The sequence below is a fragment of the Magnolia sinica genome, chromosome 11 (genome assembly GCF_029962835.1).
Source record: "Magnolia sinica isolate HGM2019 chromosome 11, MsV1, whole genome shotgun sequence".
NCBI lineage: Eukaryota > Viridiplantae > Streptophyta > Magnoliopsida > Magnoliales > Magnoliaceae > Magnolia > Magnolia sinica.
The window spans coordinates 20,647,341-20,667,208 of NC_080583.1; the positions used below are offsets into that span (position 1 = coordinate 20,647,341).

The 19,868-nt window shown below is 43.5% G+C and overlaps 1 protein-coding gene across 1 annotated transcript; it reads left to right on the forward strand.

The window, feature by feature from the left end:
- Positions 1–1,498: 1,498 nt before the first annotated feature.
- LOC131218918 (cyclin-D1-1-like) lies at positions 1,499–3,970 on the forward strand. Its single transcript, XM_058213798.1, has 5 exons — positions 1,499–2,018; positions 2,093–2,179; positions 2,312–2,624; positions 2,727–2,857; positions 3,497–3,970. Exons 1-5 carry the CDS (start codon positions 1,752–1,754, stop codon positions 3,752–3,754), a joined length of 1,056 nt encoding a protein of 351 aa, XP_058069781.1. The 5' UTR covers positions 1,499–1,751; the 3' UTR covers positions 3,755–3,970.
- The last annotated feature ends 15,898 nt before the right edge of the window (positions 3,971–19,868 follow it).

The window sequence follows — 19,868 nt, forward strand, 5'->3', positions numbered from 1 at the left end:
TGAAACAACCTAGGTATTTGAAATCCCCTCAAATCTTCCTAAATCTATGGTGCCAAACTATCCAAAAATGAGATGAAAAAAAATAAATGGACAAGATAAATAAAATACATACATTATAGTAGAGCTTACGGAACTTTTCCACCTGCTAGCTGGTTGGTATAGGGGTCACCAGCCCATCCTAAACGGCATGACTTCAGTTTATGCTTGACTATGGGGCCTACCAGTATGAACATTCTTTGAATTCACACTTTCCATCTATTTTGAAAGCTTATTTATCCAAAAATGAAGTACATCCAAAACTAAGGTGGACTAAACCACAAAAAACACTAGTGATTGATTGTTGAAATCTTACTATGTGCCACAAAAGTTTTGGATGAAATTAAAACTTGTATGATCCTCACATCCATGCCTTTGTGACTTCATCAACGGGGGGATGGAAACTAAAACTTCTACTTCCAAGAAGATTTTCATGGTGTGTGTTCAATCACCATTGTTTTTGTGGTGTGGTCCATCAAATATTTGAATTGCTTCATAGTTTGGATCATGCCTTAAAATGATTTGTCAAAATAGATACATCAAGGTGGGCCCCACAGCAAGGATCCATCAAAGGGAAATGGATGGCATAAGCTAAGTTTACTAAATAAGCTTCGTGGGGTAAGTGGTTCATGTATCTTACCCACTCTGATCATTTAATTTTACTAAATAATTTTAAGGCATGAGCTCAACATTTAAACATATCCAAAGTTGAAGTAACCCATATCACAGCGGGTCTTCGCTGTTACTCCGGCTGTAGACTCTCAAGAGTTTCAACACTTGGTTGAGAGTTCGAGCACCCATAGGTGGTGAAATCCTATAAAGTTTCGGGTCCGGTTGATATTTTTGCTTTCCCTCCGTGTGTGTGTGTGTGTGTGTATATATATATATATCTATCGATGATCTTATGAACAGGCCTCAGCAGGTTTCAACTAAATAGACCGTACAGATAAGATGCACCCAGCTATGGTGGGCTCGCAGAATTACTCAATACGGAATCGGCTTGGCCAATCCGACTCCGCCTCAACCATGGGGGATAAAAGGGAGGGGATGCCCACTATAGAAACTTTCAGTGCATGTGGGGTCCACCATGCTGACTACATCTTATCTTAACCCATTCATTAGATGCAATCCAACGGATGAAGAAACAAGCTGGAGCTGAACCCACTCTAAAATTTAGGTGGACCAAAACAACTGAACATTCAAGTTTTAGCTCGACCGTTCATTGTTCCCTATGGTGTGTCCCACCTGAGTTTCTCATAGAAACAATTCTTGGAATATACAGTCCCCACGAAGACTCTCACCAGATGCACGGTCTGGATTCCAAATACAAATCATGAGTGGGCTCCACACAGCTCGAATGCACCGTAATTACCATACATTCGAACTCATGTTATCGTTCGAGGTCCCCACTTTATGAATGGTCTGGATTCTCACATCTCCGGAGAGAGAGAGAGAGAGAGAGACTCTCTCTCTCTCTCTCTCTCTTCTCTCCTCATCGTCCTCTTCTTCATGTCATGGGCATTCCGCACCCATAAACGCCATGTCCAAGGCCCACTTCATCCAAACCGCCGGATTCCCCAAAACCAGACTACAACGGTTCAAAACCGCTCTCGCAAAACCAGACCACAACGGTTCACCAGCGCTCTCCCAAAACCAGACCACAATAATGCTATCTTCCAAACCTCTTCCCTAGTCCTTCTCCCTCTCCCACAGCGATGTCCGCCTCCTCCGCTTCTAACCTCTTCTGCCCCGAAGACGCCGCGTCCTGGGATTCTGACACGTGGACCCCAACACCACCACCACAACCATGCTCCTCCGCCGCACTCCACCACCATCTCCCGCCAGACAACGACGACCGTTCGATCTCCGCCCTCCTCGACTCCGAGCTCCACCACATGCCGGAATCTGACTACCTCCGGCGATTCCAGGACCGGTCGCTCGACGTTACTGCCCGTCAAGACGCCATCAGCTGGATGTCCAAGGCAAGAAAACCATCGAAATATCCTACATTAGCCCTGCCCTTTGTCAAATATTTACGATTTTGCCACTGCTGCAGGTGCACGAGTACTACCATTTCCGTCCGGTAACAGTGTATCTCTCCGTCAACTACCTCGATCGGTTCCTCTCCTCCCACACTCTCCCGGTAAAAATCCAACTCCCCGTTCGCCGGAAAATTGATTCTCCGGCGCCGGGATCTGATACCGATCTTATTTTCTCCCGTTTTCCGAGGCGGCTCTCGCCGGAATCTGACTCGGTGGCGTTTTTTCAATGGCAGAGAGGAAATGGGTGGCCTTTTCAGCTGCTGTCAGTAGCTTGCCTTTCTCTCGCTGCGAAAATGGAAGAAACGGACGTGCCTCTTCTCTTGGACTTCCAGCTGTTCGAACCGCGCTTCGTGTTCGCGCCTCGAACGATCGGGCGGATGGAGCTTCTCGTCATGGCCAATCTCAAATGGCGGATGCGGTCCGTTACGCCCTTCGATTTCGTCGATTTTTTCACACGGAAGCTGCTGAGTTTCGGCTCCCGGCACGCATTTTGTTCGTATCGGTTTTCGTCGCGCGTTTCGGATCTTATACTCAGCACTCACAGAGGTAAAAAAAAAAAAACAGGACGATCCGATTCGCGATACCCAGATCCGATTTTTTGCGTTTCGTGCGATTTTTTTTTATGAAGATGCGATTTTTTGTGGGCAGTTATCGATTTTTTGGGGTATCGACCGTCGACGATCGCAGCGGCTGCTGTACTTTGCGCGGCCGGAGAAATCGGCGATTCTTTGGCCGGAGATGATTGGAGTGCGGCGATGTTTTACGATGAGCTGAGTCAGGTAATGGACTCGCGTACGGTGTATTTCTTCTGGTGTTCACCATCATTTAAAAACAAAATTTGGGGCAGTTGTATCCGTCTACATGGAGCAGATTATGGAATCCATCTGAATCTGTCCGTTGAATTTGGACAATTTACTGTGATTCCGTCTAACCGTCCATTTTTTTACAACCAACTGTATTTGCAAGATGAGTGTGATCTCGTGTTGGGCTTCATCATGTGCTCTACAATTTGGACGGTTTGGATTGCCCACATGTGCGATAAGTGTAAGCATGAGTCACCACCATTTTGAAAGTGGTGCTGAACTACCACACCAGAGCCCAGTCGTGTCTTTCATTATGTGGCAGGTGGGTTAGTGCGTAGTTCGTCGGCGAGTTGTTCTTCTCATCGGGTTACAATAGGTGTTCCGCAGGACCATTTGAAATTGTGTTCCTTACGGAAACCTTGACTATAGAACTGGAACCGATGGACCCCACATTGGACATGACATGTACTGTTGGCAGTCTTTTAGGCTGTTGGGGTCATCATAGCCTTTCATGAACGCGAAGAGATACGAAGGAGTACAAATTCCGGTGGTCCGGAGTAGCAGGATTAGTATCCTTTACTAACACTCGTGGGTGTTTCGGTAATTTGACTGCAGGAGCTGGTCGGACGCTGTCAGCAACTAATGGAGGAGTACTTAATCGACACGTGTCCGGCTGGGGTGAAAGCCGGACCGGAGCCGACGCCGCAGAGCCCAGTCGGGGTGCTTGACGCGGCGGCTTGTGGCAGCTGCGACACGCAGAAGTCCGCTTCGGAGAACCCAGATGCGGCTCGAGCTGAGCCGTCGAATAAGCGTAGGAAGCCGAGATGTACAGAAACATTACGTACGGACGATCGCGGTAAGAGTAATGTTTGAGAAGTTAAAAAGAGAGCGAAAAGATTTTTATAAAAAACAAAGGAAAAGAAAAAGAAAATCCCTCTTTTGGTATTTTTGAGAAAAAAAATGGGGTTTTTATTTATTTTCGTTCAGGGTTTTAATGAGAGAGATTAGGGTAGTGATTAGGGTTTTAATCTTGGTTTTATTTCCTTAATCTCCCTGTTATTAAAATATTTATCTCCTGTTTTATATATATATATAAATTGGAGATTGTGGTAGAGTTATTTGATGGGGCTGGCATTATCTCATTGGTCCACTTGGACATTAATCTCACCACCCATTATTTGTTTGATGGATTATTTAACACGTGGACATGTGATCCACATGGCCACACTTGTAGCTCAATCTGGACCGTCCAGATTGATGATGATCCTACATTTGGTTAGTGCATGGACAAAACTCCAGTGATACTTCAGTATTTTGAAAATGGTAGTGGGGTCCATTTGATGGACCATAGATAGCCCTTATAACGTTCTCAGAGACCAACGGACGGTTAAAAATGGAACAGCCAGCTACGATCGCGTCAGGTACTCAACCCATACAACTTTGTCGGGCGTACGGATATAAAGTATCTCTTTTCCCTACCGGGAACGGATTGGCTACTCCCCCCCACCCCCGGGCTGGTGTTCGGTGGTCTGTGGGCCCCACCATGATGTATGTGTTTCATCCATTCCGTTCATCCATTTTTAAAGATCATTTTAGGGCTGCATCTCAAAAATAAGAGGGATATAAATCTTAGGTGGACCACACCGCAGGAAAACAATAGTAATTGGATATCCATCATTTAAATCTTCCTAAGGCCCACTGTACTGTTTATCTGACATCCAATCTGTTGATTAGGTCATAAATACCCAGATGAAGGGAGAAAACAAAGATCAGCTTGATCCGATACTTTTATGGCCCCCAGGAAGTTTTTAATGGTCGCCGTTCATTCAACACTGTTTCCTGTAACGTGGTCTACTTGAGATTGGGATATACCTCATTTTCAGTGTGATATAATAAAATGATCTAGAAAAATAGATGGACGGCATGGATGAAACACACACATCATGGTGGGGCCCACAGACCACCGAACACCAGCCATTGGCTGGGGGGGGAGTAGCCAATCTGTTTCCCTCTCTAACACCCGAGTTCTTTGTGGCCCTCCGCGATGTCTTTATGAAATCCAATCCGTCCATCAGTTGCACCAGCTCACGTTAGGAAGGAACGTAAAAACAAACCAGATCCAATAATTAAGTGGGCCACACCACAGGAATCAGTAGATGTGGAAACTTTCACGGTTAAAACCTTCACGGGGATGTGCCATCCAAGCCGTTCATAAGGTGATCTCCACAGAAATACCTGCCCATTCCAAAACTTCAGCGGGCCTGACGAAGGTTCCAATGGTGGGCGTTTAATCTCCACCGTTTCTTGGGCTGTGGCCATTGGGGCCTGGATCTGGCAAAGCTGATGGAGTGGATTTGACACGTACATTGCAGTGGGCCCCACAGTTTAAGCTATTGGAGGCTCTTGTCCTCTCTCCACAGCACATAGATGACGCATCAAACTGGACCGCATACCCAGATTCTGGTACTACTGATGGGAAGGTTCGAAATGCCCATCCATCGTATGGTCTTTGTTCATCAGATAATAGTAAAAAGAAAACATTGAACGGTTGAAATTGAGCGCGGTAAAGTGATGGATTAGGTGAAGTCGAGGATATACAGGCTTCGGTATGACTGTGACCGTGACTGTGGGGCCCACCTTATATGTGTGTTGTATATCCATGACGTTCACCCTTGAATACCCACCATTAAAAACTACGGAAGGTCCACCTACTGTTAGTTTGCAATCCATACTGACTGAGATGAAGGGAAAAGACAAGCATTTAATAACCACTGTCCTGTGGTGTGGTCCACCTGCCCATGCTAAAAAATGAGCTGTGGCTAAAAAGGACGGGGACATGATCTCGGCTCATCGATTAGAACATCAATGGTCTTTATCAGTATCTGGACGGTTTGGATTAAGCCATCACTCTGCCACATGTACTGTACAAGAAAATGGCCGTACCATATTTCGGTGCTCCCTTCTGTCTCCACTGTATCATTTCTCTTTTCATGATGCGTCAATTATTCCCGATGCATCGCAATCATGTCTGCATGGAAACTTATAGTTCCGAGATGGACGAAATTGCCCAATGGAAAATGGTCCGAATTCAAGCGGGTGGGTATTTCCGTAATTTCGTTACTCATGGGGTGGGGGTAGGGATGTTATGGGGCTGACCTTTTCCGTATTCCGAGTACTGGAAGGGAGGGCAGAGTGCTGTAAATCGTGGCGAATCAACGTCCGCCACGTACTCGTCCGACCAAAAAAACTGGTGGGTGGGCCCCACGAGGCAGTGACATATATGAGACGTTTTAGACATCGTAGGGACCGCTCGAAATCCGAGATTGTGGCTCGAGGCCTTCCTCTGTTTAAATGGCGGGATCTCGATGTTGATCCCTATTCGGCAAGCGTCATTGTCACTAACGGGCGGTCGGGAGTAGAGGAGATCGTATCTGATGTGGGACCCACGTGATGGACGGTTCCCTGCGATCCCACCTCTCGGGTGGTGGGAATGATCATGTGCGATGGGACGTACGGTATATCCGTACTTTATGTTCCAGCTGTGGGGTCCACCAGTGACGTGGATGTTGAATCCAAGCCGTGCATCTGGTTCGCTTCTTCATGGGCACTGTGTATCCCAAGATTTATTCTTATCAAAAGTTCAGGTGGGACACACTAATGGGAACTGATCTACGGACGTGGTTTGGCTAGTGACGCCGCAACCAGCCAGGTGGTTAGTGGTCCGTGCTATGTGGACCCACCGTGATGTATGTGCTTTATCTACGCCGTTCATCCATTTTGAAATATAATTTTAGGGCTTAATTTTAAAAATGAGGTAGATCTAAATCTCAGGTGGACCACACTATGGGAAACCAGTTGTGATTGAATTTCCACCATTAAAAACCCCCTGGGCCACTTTAATGGTTATTTGGCATCTAACCTGTTTATTAGTTCACTAAGACTTGGATGAAAGGATATATATATATATATATAGCTTGATCCAAAACTTCTTGCCCCAAGAAGTTTTCAATGGTGGGCGTTCAATCACACTGTGCGGTCCACTTGAGATTTGGATCAATCTTATTTTTGGGATCATATCATAAAATGATCTGGAAGAATGGGTGGACGGCATGGATGAAACACATACATCATGGTGGGGCCCACAGAGCACTGACCACTAGCAATTGGCTATTGGTCGGTGTAGTCGATCCCTTTCCGCAATGTACAGTAATGTATGAATAAGTGGCCCACCTAAATTTTGGCAATAGCTTGGGTTTTTCTGTCCGTTCTACCGGTGGGGTGCACATGATGACAGACCCACATTCCATCTGGAAGTTTCTATGGGACGCGGATTTACTGCCAAAGCCTTTTGCGTGAAGTTCATGCAAGGATGCTGGGTGAGGCCCACCGTGATGTTTCTGAGAAATCCATCCCGTCCATACGGTTTTAGAGATTATTTTAGTAATTGCAACAAAAAAGAGGCGTACTACAGCACTCTAGTGGGCCACACGAGAGGAAAGAGTGAGAATTCAGTGAGCACCGTTGAAGTATTCTTAAGGCTACACAAGTTTTGTATCGTGCTATACTTTTGTTGTTTTCACTTCATTCCATTGGGAATGACCTTATAAACGGTCTGGATATCATATAAACATCAAGGTGGAGCCCAGAAAGTTTTCAATGGTAGAAATTTCCTTCCCCTATTTTCCCTCTCGTATGACCCACTTGAGTTTTGTATCCACCTCATTTTTGGCTGTACGTACTAAATTGATCTCTCAAAACTGATGGATTGAATGGATTTCTCACATACATTACAGTGGACCCCACCTAACATCCTTGTGCAGGAACTTCATGCGGAAGGCTTTCACAGGAAAGCCGAGTTCGTTTCTACGGGGGCATTCCTCTTCTTACTGTTGCCCTTTGTTACCTTTACCGTGGCTGACTTGAGTTACGGATCTTATAAATGGATTTCGGATCTGCTCCTAGAGGACGGTTGGATGACACTCACACATTGCGGTGGCCCCCACACCTCTAACGTATAGTAATCATTATTCGTTTAACTGGGTGTGATCATACCTCGCAGGGACCACCATTTTCCGTAGTTTACTAGGTTGGGTGCGACGGGAAGAGAGCCTGCGTCCGTGGACCACTACAACGTTTGAGAGTCATCCAACCGTCCAAGGGGCCCAGCATTGTCGGGAAACAAGGGTTCCAGCATGTCCGTGGCCCACCCCTTTCGATGGAATCCAGGGGAACTACCATACCGGCATACCTCGCCTACTGCTAACCAACTGTCACGTTGGTGGAACTTTCATGAGATCTGCTACGCCCATCAGATTCTGTCATCTCTCACCCTGGAACCCAAAATAATATGCTGATCCCAAACTTAGGTGGGCCATGCCTTACAAAGCAGTTGTCATGAAACATCCATCATTTGTCGTGTAGGGTCCTTCACAAGGTTTATATGCCATCCAATCCATTCATCTGATGTGCCTCATTTGAATGAAAGGATGAACAAAAAATCACAGAATCCCAAAACTCAAGTGGGCCAGACAACGAGATTTCGTTTTTAATTTTAAACTTTGTGGCCCACCTGAATGTTGAACCGGATTGATTTTTGGCATAAAGACAAAATAGAAGATGGTGAACCTAATGGACGGAGTGGATTTCAGGCACGTTAAATAAATTCACGACTTTGAAGAACGGCATAGTTCTGTATTGAACATTTGACTTTTCAGTCCAGGCATTTAAACAATGCTTCCCACTTTTAATGGATGGTCCGGGTCTCGCCACGTCTGCCACAAACTACTTTAAAGTAAAAGCTGAAACAATGTTTCTTGATTTTTCCATTTGTCTCATATATAGTGGCCCACCTGATGAGTGGACCAGCTTCATTTTTGGGCTGGGGATTCTTCAACGTGGGACCAGTTAAAAGGCAGCTGGGATTTTCCACACATGCAAACATGTGTTAGCATGAAGGGTGAAACCATGAGACCCACATTCACCTGCTAGAATTTTCCGCACATGTGCCACGTGTACACGTGTGGGTGGGTGTGGCTTCGGTGGATCCCCCTGAACGTGGGGCCCACCGTGATGTGATTGACTTATATCCACGCCGTCCATCTATTTTGAAAACTTATTTTAAGGCATGATCCAAAAAATGAAGCAGATCCAAATCTCAGATCGATCACAATACAGAAACATTCGTAATCGACCATTTAAAACTTCCAGTGGATTCTGGATCAAGATGATTTGTGTGGCCTCTTCATTTGGATCTTTGTGACCTTATCATCAGGTTGGATGGAAAATAAATATTCCGGTGGCCTCATGAAGTTTTTAACGATGGGGATTCAATCACGACTGTTTCTTGTGGTTTGGTTTACTAAAGATATAGATCTGCTTCATTTATCTGATCATGCACTAATATGATCTGTGAAAATGGATGGACGGTGTGGATGTAAGGAATATAGATCACAGAGGGCCCCAACACCTGCTTTACGCTGCTTAATGTCCACTCCACTTATAAAGTTCCATTCACGGTTTTAGCATTTAAGGCCAAAAACTCAGATACAGTGGATATGGAATGGCAACCGTAGGTTTGTGTATAGAGCCACAACCATGCTGTGAATCTTTCATCAAAACCGTTAATCAGGTTTAAATTACCAGGATAAATAGAAAATTCAAAATTTCAGTCTAATTCAAAATTCATTGGGCCACACGGCCTCCACTTAGCAGTTTTCACCAGGAGAAATTTTGCATTTATTTTATTGGTGTGGATCATATGAATAATTAATCAGGCTTATATTATGAATATACCGTATAAATAATAGTTAGAATCTGATGGATGGAGTAGATTTTACATGTACCATATGATCGACCCCACAGAGCTTCGGTGCTTAAAACAGGCGTTGTAGGGTAATCACTGTCCAGCTCGGGCTATCGGAATGGAAAATTTGAAATTTCCATTTCCTTACTTACCGTTGAAGAGGAAGCGGATTGGCAGGTGTACCTCACACCAGCTATATAGGTGCTGTATTGACGTCAGCAAATCGTGTGTGTCTAATCATGAGTTATGTATTATATCCAAACCGTCCATCCATTAGGATATCTCGTATTAAGCTTAATACGAAAAATAAGACAAATATAACTACCAAGTAGACCACACTGTAAAAAGCAGTGGGGGGATTAAACGTCTACCGTTGAAACCTTGTTTTTAGTCACGAAAGTTTTGGATGAACGTGAAATTTGTTTTAACTCTTCATTCAGGTCTTTGCAACCTTATGAACAGATTCGATGGAAAATAAACATTATGGTGGGCCCTCGAATTGTTTAATGCTGAAAATATTACCTCCGCTGCTATATTTGTGTGGTCAATATGATCTTTGGATATGATTCTGTTTTTGGATAATTCTCTCAAAATAGATAAACGGAGTAGATTTGATTAATACATCACTGTGCGGCTATAAAACTTTGATCTCCTTTAAACTGTTCGTACATCTCGGAGCTTGAGGCGCGTCAGTGCTCGTCTTCGCGACAAGTACCTACAGCAGCTATATAGCTGGTGTGTGAAACGGGCTTACGTGCGCATGACGTCGATTTGCCACGTCTAAAAGCAGGATTGGGAGTATCTGAGGACCGTGCAAGCCAGAAAGGAGAAATGGATCTGGACCGCCCACGTTTAAAGTTTAGTAGGATCTGACGGTGGAACAGTAGCACGTCACATCACGAGGCTAGTGTACTCCTTTTTGCGATGTTCGAGTGCTATATGCTGGCGGATCTTCACGAAAAGACTCGTGTCGTCGTCGTTGGACCAAACTACATATTCTTTGTTATCCTCGAGCGCAGCAGATGCGAGTATATATACTCGGTTTTTCAGTTCTCACATGTGGGGCCCACGGCTGTGTGATCTAGACCATCCGTCTGATTATCCATGGGCTGCTTTATACATCATATGCTCGCATTGTACACCATGCACTTGTCCAGTTGAACTGTACTTCTGATCAGGTGAGTCCCACCGTCGATGGACCATTGCCTTAGATGGCCGAAGTTGAATGGCTGGGACATTCCACACAGGCTCGGATGCATCAGTTCAACGGTCCAGATCATATTTCAATATGACCGTACATATGCGACAAAACGGGAAACGGATTGGCTACTTCCCCTGCCACTAGCAATGGCTAGTGGTCGGTACTCTGTGGACCCCAACATGATGTATGTGTCTCATCCATGCCGTCCATCTATTTTTTCATATAATTTTTTGTATGAACCCAAAACTTAGATAGATCAAAATTTCAAGTGGGCGACACATTGTTGATTCATCTCTCACCGTTAAAAACTCCTTCTGGGGCTATAAAAGTTTTAGATCAAGCGGATATTTGTTTTTTTGCCTTCATCCACGTCTGTGTGACCTAACCTACAGGTTTAATGCCAGATAAACATTACAGTGGGCCCTAGGATATTTTTAATGGTATACATTCATCACTACTGTTTTCCCATGGTGTGGTCCACTTGAGATTTTGATCTGTCTCATTTTTGGGTTCGTATCATAAAATCATCTGAAAAAATGGATGGACGGCATGGATGAGACATAGACATTATGTTGGGGTCCACAGAGCACCGACTAGCCAATCCATTTCCGGCATGTATCTATTGTAAACTACGTCCTTCGAGTACAATGGAATATATTTTCGGCGAAATGCTCACATGACCGTCCATCGAGTCGAAAACTTCCAACATACTACGTGGCATGACATGGGCCTCGTCGGATGGATGGACCCCACCATGATAGATTGGCCCGCCATGAGGATCACCTTTTGCAAAATTTTATTCGTGGTCTGCTGATGAATGGATAGATCTGATTTTTAGAAAAAATTATCATGCAGACGCTGTCTTTTAGGGTAATTATTTTTCTCGCCGGCGGAAAAGGTTGCCGACCAAAGAGAATTTTTAGGGTACGGACATATGAAAATTCGCTTCCGCCCCTCAGGTTCAGATAAGAAGCTGGCAAAAATGAGGGTTAATTTCGTTCGAAATAGGTTTTTTCGTACAAGACCTATGTTTGTGGTCGGTCGCGGCCGGTAAGATAGTAAAAGGTGGTGTCTACAGTAAAAAATTACACTCATTTTTAAGAAAGGTGATCTTCTTGATCAGACCCCAACTTATGCAGATGTTGGCCGAGTGGATCACAACTTACCTGTTCACCTCGTGGATGTATTCATTTTTCGTATATTTCTATTAATATTTTATTTATTATTTATTGTTATTTTGCATACTATAGTTAACACGAAGTGTTGGCACTCAATGTTGTATTTAATATAAATAAAAAGAAGAATATCACAACTAAAATCTTTAATGCATTAATATTTAGCAACTTTGCCCTCATATAACGTCTCTCATTTAAGATGAATGGTTTCAATGAGGTACATGTATTATCTCAATGATACAAATTCAAAATGTTTTTGCTTATTTGCATAGAAGAAAAGATGGGGGTGTACACAAACCGAGTTAGTTTAGTTAACTCGTTCGACTCAACTCGAAAAAACTTGATTCGTCTCGGTTCGAAGCTGAGTTCGAGTTGAGTCGAGCTGATTTTTTTTAGTTGGAAAAAAATTTGAACCGAGTTCGAGCTTGCTCGAGCTCGACTCAACTCGACTCGGATCAAACTAGCTCGGTGACTCGGTTACTTTAATATTGATGTTGCTCACCAAGTGTTTGATCAAATGACTCAACGAAGTGTCAGCTAGTGGCATGAAAGGTATGTATATGAAACAAATACCATTTTTTTTTTTTGTATTTTGATGTTGCCCACGAGGTGTTTAATGAAATACTTGTAAACAACTACTGCTATCTTACATATAATAATAAATTGAAAGTGCACAGCAAGTGTTTGTGAAAATGCCGTAGAGGCTTGATAGAGGCTCGATTTTGGCTCGATCTGGCCCGAGCTGCTGATCGAACCAAGCCATGTTGGCCAGTCAAGCTCGAGGACTGAGCCGTGTTGAGCTGAGGTCAACTCGACTCGGTTCGACTCGGTGTACACCCCTAGAAAAGATGTGGAGAAAAAAGTAATTGTTGGGACTTAGGGCACATGCAGGTGCTACATTAATGACAAGTTTGTGCATGCTAACTCATTAATTATCTGTAAGTGAATAACAATTTTTTGTCCATGTGTGCATGTACAAAGTCATCCTTAGAAAGAAAAATAAAAGTGGTTGAGTAAAAAAAACCCTACCATGCCTCGCTTTGCCACAACCACGGTCATGGCCTGTGCGCGCATGTACAGGTTGCTCGCTCGCATGGCATATCCTTGGTTCCCAATACAATCAATAAGCCAAAGAGTCCATTATAAAGGCTTTAATTTTCCATCTCCTTTCCAATGTGAGAATAAACTAAATATTAAAATCATAATATATGATTTTTTTGTATATTTTTTAATTTTATTTTTTCTAACATTTAATTCAAACATGAGGCCACATGTATAATAAATGGCCGGTTTTAATTATGTGTGTGTGAGTACGTATGTGCCAAGTATGCTAAAATTGTATTTAATTCTCGAATCGAATGTCCTGTGACCTCAAGTGCCTAAATAGTCAAATTAGGACCAAATCCATGGACTATGAAGATTGGCTTGACTACTTAGGCACCAATTGACAAATTGATAGTATGATTTATGAATGAGAGGATTAGTCCTTTAAATAAATTCTTTTTGTATTAAAGATAAAAACTTCTATCACAATGGTGATAGCTTGATCTCATTTATTAATGAGAATAATGTGTATGAAATAAACAATGAATGGAAGGTTGAATGCTGATTTTATTAATATGAATGTACATGTTATACAACCGACAAACAAAGTACAAGAAAATATAAGAAATTATCGATGGCAGTTCAATCGGGTTAGGTGGTTGTGGATTGAACGATCTTCTATATTTAGGTGTTTATGAGACAGTCATGAGATGGTCGTGGTTTAGTTATCAGAATGCGAATGATGAATCATTAAATGAGGAATTGAGGATTTGTAGGATCTGATGATGAAGTCATGGATGTTTAATTAAACTAAATCTAACTTACTACAACGATGCTGTAACACCCTGTACTTTTCCGTACTCAGGTGTTAATATATAAACTAACTTAATAGGATGCAAACCTAGTTTAATGAACATTCATATGCATCCTAGTTTACATTTGACCATCTTTAGTAATCCCTATCTACATATCAAACCACCTAATAGTTAAATAATATATACTAAGTATATTATTTTATCTATTTATTATATTATAAATTTTATACAAACATAGATCAAAAGATTAATGATGTATTTAATAATTTATTTATCAAATAAATAATGTATGAAAATGCATTGTAATAGAGTGATATATATGTATTTAATGTATATAGGATATTATGAAAATAATATTATATTAAATGAATATAATGAATAATAATTTCACAATATAAAATCAAATTATAAATAATAATGTAGCATTGAATATCTTTTATAAGTATATATACAAAAATCATTAGATATTTTAATAGAATTGTATATTATTTAACAATATCATCAAATACAAATATAATTTTAATTACATATGATATTGTATATTATGAATTATATATATTAATGAATGTGTGAACAACAGCATGTAATTAGTAGTAAGTTAACATTGAAATTATATGAGATTTTAATTATTTTAATTAAAGTAATTTACAAGTAATGAAGTCCATGTTAATATTAGTATTTAATTAGAAATCTATTATGAAAGTCTAAAAAATGACTCATTATGATCTTTTAACCTTTGATGTTCGGTTTCGGGGTGATCCGACCGTTAGATTGATGGGAATCAGCAAATAGGACCTAAATCCATCTTTGGGGCCCACAAGAAACTTTAGATCTAACCGACATTGGCCAAAGGCCCTAAGTGGACTCCTAGAAACGAACAGATGGAGTGGATCAGGCAAGACAGTCATGGTGGACCCCACCTCGAGGTGTGAGTGCACAGGAAGGTCATGCACTGGCTGTACACGGGTCCTGGGAGACCGGTCAACACGAGTTGACCCATGTTTTCTAAATAAGGAGAGATTTCTCTCTCTCTCTCTCTCTCTCTCTCTCTCTCTCTCTCTCTCTGTCCTTGTTTTTGATAGAGGGCGGACGGACGTCCGTTTGGCACGCCCATGGCCCACCATAACCACTCCAATGACAGATCCAAACCTTCCATTACGACGGGATGCTGGCCTCGAACGAACCCTGGGTGGTTTCACCCGTTGGCATGCACGTATGGCCGCACAATCCTTGACGCAAATAGACCCTATAAACACTTGTTTCCAAAAACGAAAACTGTTTTCCATGTGCCATGATGGCAATCCGCGGGAGTTGCTCTGATCCATCCTGACCGTCCATCTTCGCGTGATCCGAACCCTTGAAGTCAGGTTTTTAGAAAAGAAAGAGAGGGAGTGAGAAAGAGCAGTCTCACTTGTGAGAGAACCGGTCGTTTCTTCTCCATCCGAACCCACCAATCAATCGGTGCTCGAGCTTCATTCATTCTATTCTCTAAGCTTCTTGGGATCCCTTGGATCAAACCGCATCAGGTAGGATGGAGAGAGACCCGCTGGATCTCGAGTCGCCATTGGAGCCGCACCTCCTTCCTCGACATCCTCCGACTGTGCAATGGTGCTGCTCGACTGAATCCGAGCTCTATGTAGCTCCAGAAGAGAAAATAGAGAAAGAAAGAGAGAAGGAAACGGAAGAAAGAAAGAAAGAGAGAAGAAAGGATCAGAGAGAGGGAGAGCGTCAGCCAGCTGCGGCAGCAGCTCGAACCGAGCTGAGCTTGGGTATGGGTCATGCCGCATCGAGCTGCCAAGTCGAACAAACTCGTTGAGGCACGAATCGGGTCGAGGTCTAGTCCAGCGACCTTGCTGGATGAGTCCGAGAGGAAGGAGAATAAGAAGAAAGAGAGAAAACAAGGGGAAGCAATGGGTGTGTTGGTGGGTTGCTGAGTTGCTGGGTCAACTCTGCCAGCTCCAAGATTTTCTCAGGGGCGTGTGGGTGCTGCTTCCCTGAGTTCCAGCAACGTGACTCCTCACCCCTACTCTCATCAGAATGCTGCACTCACTGTAGCCATCCTCCGATCCAAAGACAGAGTAATGCGGTGCTACCTGATGTTGCATCCACTCAGTCAGTCGAATGGACTGTCGCGTTATCGCTAGGGTTGTTGCCAAATCGTCCAAACGAGCCTTCTTGATTGAGTCAAGGCTGGCTGACTTTAGATTCCCTCAGTCCATTGAAGGTAAGCTTCGACTTGGAAGGAATGTTCTGGTGTTTGATTCGTCTAAGAGCCAACCTTTGCTTGGGTCGAGTTAGTTCGTTCCCAACAACTGCAGGAAGGGTCTAAGTAATCCACAATTCCCTGTTGAACAGGAGTATTGAGTTGGGCTTGGGAATAACCAGGAATTGTTGACCCAAACTCTATCTGCTGGTTATGGCCATTTTGCCAAGCAATGGTCTCAACCAGGTTGCATCGGCTGACTTGGCTCAGGTATGGCCTGGCTCAATAAAACCTCTGTGTTCAGGTTTAATGTTACTGAGATCGGCTATAGGATTGCTAAGTTCGGACCAGATCTAGTCAGGTTTACATTCATTCCGGTTTGGAGGAGTTGAGTCAGATCTAACACAATGAGATCAAGTACATTAGTTGAGTCTACTCGCTTAGATCGGGCTCTGGTTAGGAAAGTCATCTTATTCAATCATATTTGCTATTGTTGATATATCTTAATGTCACTAGCTATTTTATATTATTATTTCAAATTAGTAATATCATTAATATTGTTACTACATTGACTAGAAATTACATCCAAGAAGCTAAACCTAGACCTAACTCCAGGATGAACCCTTAAAACTAAGTAATCTAGACTCTAGGATATGGGTTTAACCCTAGATAGTGTGCAGAATGTGGACCTAATCCTATCATTTATGGTTCATGGTAGAATTTGACCCTAAAGGCGTGCACACCTCCTAGCGGCACTAGTAAGCGGTTCAAAACATTAAGTGATAATTTCTTCCCCTTGAGCTTTTCATTTTCCTATTAGCTTAAGTATAGTTTAATTTTAATTTTAATTAATAATTGATATCTCCATCTTATAATCACATGTGTAATTGTTGGAATCAAATTGCTAGGTTTCATGCTTAATATTTATCCTGCATATCATCTCATGCTTGTGGATTATTTGTGGATTGCTTATGGAACTTAAACTGGTACATCAATGGAAAACCCCCACCTATAAATGTACACCCATACTTTAGATGTAACCCGCCTGGTTGTGATTGTAATGGGCCTTCGGCTTAGTGGTTATTGAGTGGTGGTTTAAATTGATCAACGATGTGGGCCTACCATCCAGAGTTGTGTCCAATGGTTTTAAGGATGGTTTTTTATCGCATGGTTTTGATATTGACCCTACGTGGCTTAGTTTTACTAATCGCCCTATGTGACTTAGTTTTGATATTCGCCCTACGTAGTTTTGTTTTGGCACTTGCCCTAGATGGGTCTGCGGTGGTAAGCCCCATATACTGTAATATGATTGGCCACTAGTCGACAGGGTTCTATTAGACATCCTAAAATGGTAGTCTCATGAGCCGGGGATGGTGGTATAGGACCTATGCCCGATCTGTGAGACCTGTATCCTAGTCCGTACCGTTCTATAGACTTCCACGATCCTCCCAGTCGAATTTCGGTGACCCACGACGCGTAAATAACATTTGCGTGTGACCCTGAGTCGCATCCTGTCAATCTGAGTCTGCTCAACCCAAGACTTGTACCCTTGCGACCGCGCCGTCGCTGTGTCTTGCGTGCCGATGTGATACCCACACCAGAAGTTGTGGGCCTGAGAATGAATCGAGGAAACACCGCGGTCAACGTGTGCGCCATTTCCAGGAAGATTCCTGGTTGAGAAAATGGAATCTCTACCCATACCCCCTCTTTCCACCAAGTCAACCATGCCCTTACCTCTCTCATACCTTTCATGCCAACAAGGCAATGCTACCCATATCCTATCTCATCTCATGCCCAAAAAGTCAACAAGCCTCATCTCTCACCCATACACTCCATGTCATCCATCCTTACAACTCCCATCACTCTCTCATTTCTCACTTCACTCCATTCAAGCAATTCTCAAGAAGAGGAAACGTCCATAAGAAGAGCCAAGTGTGGCCCACTCCCTACCCCTAGATCTCTCATTTTCACCTTTCAAATCTCATCAACTTCCATCAAATGGATAGCCATGAAGTTTAGGAGTCCAAGGAGCTAAAAAAGGAGTGATATAGGTGGGTGATCCACCGTTGATTTCCATTTAAGGGCTCACTTATGATGGGACCCATTTTGATGTATGAGTTGTGATCAAGAGGGGCCCATAGTGGCGGGGTCCCTCCACTACACCAATCTCTCTCTCTCTCTCTCTCTCTCTCTCTCTCTCTCTGATGTGTGGCCCACCTGATGGTGTGGTGTCCACACTGTCCAGCAAGGGACGGTGGGACCCACCAAACGTATATATTTTATCCACACCGTCCAACTTTTCTGGATGGTGGGGATCCTAGTTTGATGTATGCATTCTATATCCAGGCCGTACGTCTGTCTGTGGGACATGGACCCCAATGATGTTTGTGTTCCATCCATGCCGTCCATTACATGGACCCATTACATGTGTGGCATCCACACCATCTAAGCAATGGACGGTGGGCCACTTGATGTATGTATTTCATCCAGCCGTCCATCACTGAACGCTGGACGCTATAGATCTGCAGAAAAAAACAAATACAATAATAATTATACTAATATATATTATAATATATATAATATATTATGGTGGGCCCCACATAGGACCCACCCATCTAGACGATTGGTGCACCTCACACCAGCAAAAAGCTCGTGTAATTGATGTTAGCAAGTTTTGTGGGACCCACCTGATGTGTGGATCCCATCCTAGCCGTCCGCCCATCTAGATGGAGCCCACCTTGATAAATGTGTTATGTATCCACACCGTCCAGGGTCTCTGGACGGTGGGACCCCTTGACGCATGTGATCATCTACGCCATCCGTTTGACGGGCCACCTTGATATATGGGTCCTATCCACACCGTCCAGCAATCTGGATGGTGGGACCCACCTTCAATGTATGTGTTTCGTCCCTGCTGAGGGACGCACCTTGATGTACGGGCCTCATCCACACCATCCAGATTGCTAGATGGTGGGAGCCCACCTTGATAATGCATGTGGAATCCACTCTGTCCACCTAGTTCCAGATCATTTTAGGGCCTGGGCTAAAGCAGCCAAGCCCAGCTAACAGCAAGTTCACCTGCTGATGGAACTGTGTCCAACAGCATTCAGGGCGAGGCCCACCATGATATATGTTTTATCCTTGCCATCCATTAGTTTTCAGGCCCACCAGAAGCATGTGTTTTATGAGGTCCACTTGTTGATTGATTGAGGCCCATTGTTGCGGCCCACTTGATGTATATGAGGCCCATTGGTGCGACCCATTGATGCGACCCACTTGATGTATACGAGGCCCGTTGGTGTGGCCCATTTGATGTATATACGATCCATTGATGCAGCCCACTTGATGTATATGAGGCCCATTAGTGAGGCCCATTGATGTGACCCACTTGATGTATATGAGGCCCAATGATGGGGCCCAATGTGATGTATTTATGGCCCATTGATGAGGCCCAATGTGATGTATTTATGGCCCATTTGATGAGGCCCGATGTGATGTATATGTAGGCCATGTGATTTGGCTTATTATAATGTATATGTGGCCCATGAGTGAGGCCCTATGGTGATGTATATTAGGCCCTTGTGTGAGGCCATGGGCCCACTATACATTTGGCTCTATGTGGGCCACTCTTTGGGAGCAATGTTGGTTAAATGTCCACATTGATGGGTAATGATGGTTAAATGTCCACATTGTGACCTTCCCTTAGTCCCTTTATTAGGCCGATTATCGATACTGATTATCGATGCC

What these genes read in the sequence shown, in the direction of transcription:
- LOC131218918 (XM_058213798.1), top strand. Translation starts at nt 1,752, where the DNA reads ATGTCCGCCTCCTCCGCTTCTAACCTCTTCTGCCCCGAAGACGCCGCG. An exon ending in CCATCAGCTGGATGTCCAAG is followed by an intron (nt 2,019 to 2,092) that starts GCAAGAAAACCA and finishes CCACTGCTGCAG; the next exon opens with GTGCACGAGTACTACCATTT. An exon ending in TCTCCTCCCACACTCTCCCG is followed by an intron (nt 2,180 to 2,311) that starts GTAAAAATCCAA and finishes TTTCAATGGCAG; the next exon opens with AGAGGAAATGGGTGGCCTTT.